This window comes from Alexandromys fortis, unplaced genomic scaffold (assembly GCF_014885135.2).
Source record: "Alexandromys fortis isolate MF-2015 unplaced genomic scaffold, M_Fortis_MF-2015_v1.1 scaffold_142, whole genome shotgun sequence".
In the NCBI taxonomy this organism is placed as follows: Eukaryota; Metazoa; Chordata; class Mammalia; order Rodentia; family Cricetidae; genus Alexandromys; species Alexandromys fortis.
In genome coordinates, this window is record NW_026068057.1 from 2,821,021 (window position 1) to 2,825,675 (window position 4,655).

Genomic DNA, 4,655 nt, shown 5'->3' on the forward strand with positions numbered 1-4,655 from the left:
ATATATATAAAACCACATAGAAAATATTAATGCACAAAAGGCTTTAAAAATATCTCACAGGTTGCTAATGGTTAGTATGTATGTTACTTAATGATAATTATTTAATATATTCATATACAGAGTGACTTACATGTGATTCTTTCTCTTAAAACCTAATTCTATATTGAATACACAGTAAGCATAAGGAGAGAGAATCTTACTTTTAGCAAATATGTCAACTGGTGATCCATAGGGTAGAAGCCATGGCCAACCTTTGAACTGCCAAGCAGGACCTTGAACAAAAACAGCTACAACCCGATCCCTACAAGCAGAAAAAAGGAAGTAGGAGAGAGGAGAATACCTCAAACTTGAGCTATAACTACTTCAAATCCTTAAAAAGGAGTCTCATAATTATGAAGGTCTTCCCAGCAGTCTTCTTGCTGAGACAAACAATAAACCTGAAATTTTAGAATGTTGGTAGGATATAAACCTTAAAGGCTCCATTCCCTACCTAAGTCTTCTGGAGATGGTTCCAAACAATGGTTATAAGTCATCTCTGTAATCCTTTTTTCTTACCTTGAGTAAAAAGTCTGCTTGCAGACTGGAATAAGGATCAGTAGCTGATTTATTAATTGAACAAACTGGTTTAAAAGGAAGTTACTGGAAATTCAAATACATATTAAATATTTAAATTTAATTAAAATGCTAAATTATAGTAATTTTCCAGTCATTTTGTGAAACTACAAGACTTATTTTTAAATCTTATAATCCCTTAGGAAGAAATCTGAGTATAAGAACACCTCAACTTTTCTAATTTACAAGTTTTAGACAACTATTTTACTTACACTAAATGTTAGTTTGGTTTTTAAAGCAACTCATTTTTTTTCAGCTATGCAGGCTAGTTTTCCAAGGAACAACAAATCTCTAGGTCCTCATATTTCATTATTTTGGACAATATTTAGTTAAAACTTCTATAAAGTACTGCCATGAGCAGTTTAAGCATACAAGAGTCAGGAACAAAATAACGATAGTTACTTACCATTAGTAACATTGACTAAAGTATTTACTAGAGACAATATTGTTTAACCACATTATAAATTAATCATGTTAACACATTTCATCTTCAAAATACTCTAGTGAGGTGAATACTACTGTACCCTATTTTCAGATGAGGAGGCAAATAAATGGCTAGGTTAAAGGACAGTCCACTAAACAGAAGGCAGAGAGAAAAAGGGATGGAAAGGGAAAGAAGGAAGGAAAATAATGATTCATCTTGGGCACTGGATAGAAAACTTCTATTTAAGGACTGATATATCAAGAGAATAAATAATCACCTGAGTAGTACTACAGAAAAAGGTTGCCCTTTAAAAGGACTTCAGAATCTTCAGGGATCTTCATAGCACACATTAACAATCACTGCTTTAGATAAAAAATTCTATACATCGGGGCTGGAGAGATGGCTCAGAGGGTAAGAGCACTGGCTGCTCTTCCAGAGGTCCCGAGTTCAATTCCCAGCAACCACATGGTGGCTCACAACCATCTGTAATGAGACCTGGTACCTTCCTTGCCAGCAGTACATTGTATGCTTAATAAATAAATAAATCTTTAAAAAAAAATCTATACATCTAACAAAACAGTTACTCTGTTCAAGACCTAGACTAAGTTAGGCATGGCATTAATGCCAATAACCAGTTTTCAGGAGGCTAAAGCAAAAGGACTACTGTGAGTTCAAGCCCAAACGAGAGTGGGGCCATGCTTCAAAAGAAACACGCGCCCACACGCACACATCCCACACACAATGACAACTAGGGAAGTCACCAAGAAAAACAGCAACTTTAAAATTCATACTCTTCTCAAAGTTTGAGGCTGAAATTAAATCATAAACAAAAATATAGCCCCAAACTATCAAAAGCATCTTCAAAAGTAAGCACACAAATAAATTAAATGTTAACTTCTGATATTATAATGTGAGAGTAAGATACTACTAGAAATGACAGCATTATTGGCATAGATCTTCACATATGGATAAGTTTTCCAAGAATATTCTATAAAGTATACTTGTTTATGTCATTTTCAAAATGAGAAAGCAAGATAGCTCAGCAAGTAAATGCGCTTGCTACCAAACCTAACAAGCAAATCCAGGACACACATGGTAGAAAGAGAAAAAACAACTCCTACAAGTTGTCCTCTGATCCCTGCAATCATACCATAGCATGCTCATAGACACAAAATAAATATTTCCAAAGGAAAACCTTTTAGATGCAAACAAAACATTAATGCATAGAGAATGGGGGGAGGGAGGGAGGCTCTTCTTACCAGTCTTGAGGCATAAGTTTCAGGGGCTGGTCCACTACTTTATAAGGTACCGTGACACTAATTGCTGTGCCCCCTGGTTGCATCTGATCTTTTCTTCTCTGTATTAGTGTTTCACTTCCTCGTTGACAACCTTGTTTCTTCTTTTCATCTGATGGGACAAACCTTTGAAAAAGTAGAGAAAAAGTACACAACATGATGAAACAAGGAAAATATATTTTCAAATAGTTCTGAAATGTTATTATCTTAAGCTAAAATGTTTGCCTTTGTGTAGATCTAAAGAGTTGGAGTATTAGTATGGGTCTTCCCTTTTTGTTTTGCTTTGATTTTGGGTTTGAAACAGGGTTTCTGTGTAGCCTTGCCTATCCTAGAGCTAGCAGTGTAAAGAAGGCTGGCCTCAAACTCATAGAGATCTGTTTACCTCTGCCTCCTGAGTGCTGGAATTAGAGGCATGTGCCACCACCACTGCCAGAAGGTTTTTACTTTCTATACCAAAAAGAACTAGTGTTTCATGGGTGTCCAATGTACATGTATAAATAATTTATATTCACTAATGAGCACTCAGTAGTTGTAACATTAATTTGATTTCTCAAATGCTATTAATTATAGGAAAGCATGATGGTAAATCAAAAGGCCATTTAAAAGGAAGATGCTTTTATGGCTAGATAGATTATACACTGAAAGATTCAACTTATCCCAAATTTCACAAGACACTTTAAAAAGAAAACTTCTACACTTTTTATATTTCAGGAAAATTAGAAAAGTGATGTTAAACTTCTGTGTTTTTAAGATTCTCAAGTAGGAAAATCAGCATATACAATAGTCTGTTCTAAGAACACCTTTAATACTATCATACAGCAGTATTAATAAACTCTATGTGTTTCTATTGCATCCTCTCCCACAGAAGATGTACTATAAAATAACTTAACATTCTGAAGAGATACTACCATTCTAGAACCTGGTTATGTTTTATAAGCTATAATGGTGAGCATTTTAACTGTCAACTTGACTCAATTTAGAATGGTATGAAAACACTCCTTTGGATGTATCTCTGAGGGGAATTCAGAAAGGCTGAATTGAAGAAGGAAAATCCACCTGGACTATAAACAACACTATTCCAAATGTAAGGACACGTGCTGAATAAAAGGAAACTAACCTAACACGGGCATTCACTTCTCTCTGCCTCCTGAACCAAATGCAGGGTGACAACCTGTCTCACTCTCCTGCTGCCAGTGCTCGCTCATGGCAGAGTATACCTCCAATGGTGAGACAAAGGGACCAAAGCTGTTTGTCAAATATTCTTTCAGAGAACTGAAGAAAATAGCTAATACTTAAGCATTTATAAACACTCTAATTTTTAAAATAAATATAATCCAAACACAGTGTCCATTAGTCATGGCTTAGCCCCTCCAATGAAATCAGAAAATACAATCACTGCACTTGCAAAGTATGTGCTTCCCAAAGGTAGGAAGATGAAAAAGAGGTTAAGGGCTGGACTAAGTGTTAGGACTGAAATACAGAAGTCTATTCTTACTTGGGAAGGGTTCCTTGAAATTTTTCATAAAGTAATGCTAATTTTGTGGAAATGAGAGGTTTTAGTGCTTAATAATAACAACAGTACAGAACTATCTGAGATGGCCGGATTTCATATTTATTTTCCATCTGGTAATAATTTGCTCCTGTATAATTTTTGCTTGTTTTAATTGATCAAACTTATATAGAAAATGTCAAATAACAACACTTTGAATAAAACATTATATTTTAAAATATTGTATATAATATTGGAAACATTTGTAAATCAAGTAAATCAAAATGAACTAATGAAGGTAATTAGTAAACCTGCACATGCAAATGGAAAACATTAACTATTAGTACACACACACACACACACACACACACACACACACACACACAGAGTTGGATCTCTGTGCTCTTCAACTAATGTAACAGACACACAAAACAGAGCTCTTACCACCAAAACTAGGGTGGCTTCCTTTGTCTCAGTTTATACCTAGCTGAGGTTAAATTTTTCGAATACCATATTTTTTTATTCTGAAACGTTATAAAGTACTTCAATAATGAAGTATAAATAAAAGCAAATTATATTACCCAATTAATAAAAATTATGACAAACCTATTTCAACTTCTTTCATTAGTTTCCACACTAGCTGGTTCAGTTCAACTCATATGATTCAGAGTTTTAAAAATAACTGATTTTATACCCAAGAGATGCCCTATCATATGACAAAAGCATTTGTTCAACTATGTTCATAGCAGTATTATTTGTAATAGCCAGAACCTGGAAACAACCTAGATGCCCTTCAATGGAAGAATGGATGAAGAAAGTGTGGAATATATACACA

At 34.5% G+C, this 4,655-nt stretch overlaps 1 protein-coding gene across 2 annotated transcripts in view; it reads right to left on the reverse strand.

Moving 5' to 3' along the window:
• Window positions 1–4,655, reverse strand: part of Cdc73 (cell division cycle 73) — a 684,130-nt gene that overhangs the window by 577,280 nt on the left and 102,195 nt on the right. For both annotated transcript variants that reach the window (XM_050119992.1, XM_050119991.1), the window contains exons 14-15: window positions 2,296–2,457; window positions 201–301 (exon numbers count right to left, since the gene is read on the reverse strand). In XM_050119992.1, the coding sequence (XP_049975949.1) occupies window positions 201–301; window positions 2,296–2,457 (263 nt within the window). The remainder of the gene's footprint in view (window positions 1–200; window positions 302–2,295; window positions 2,458–4,655) is intronic.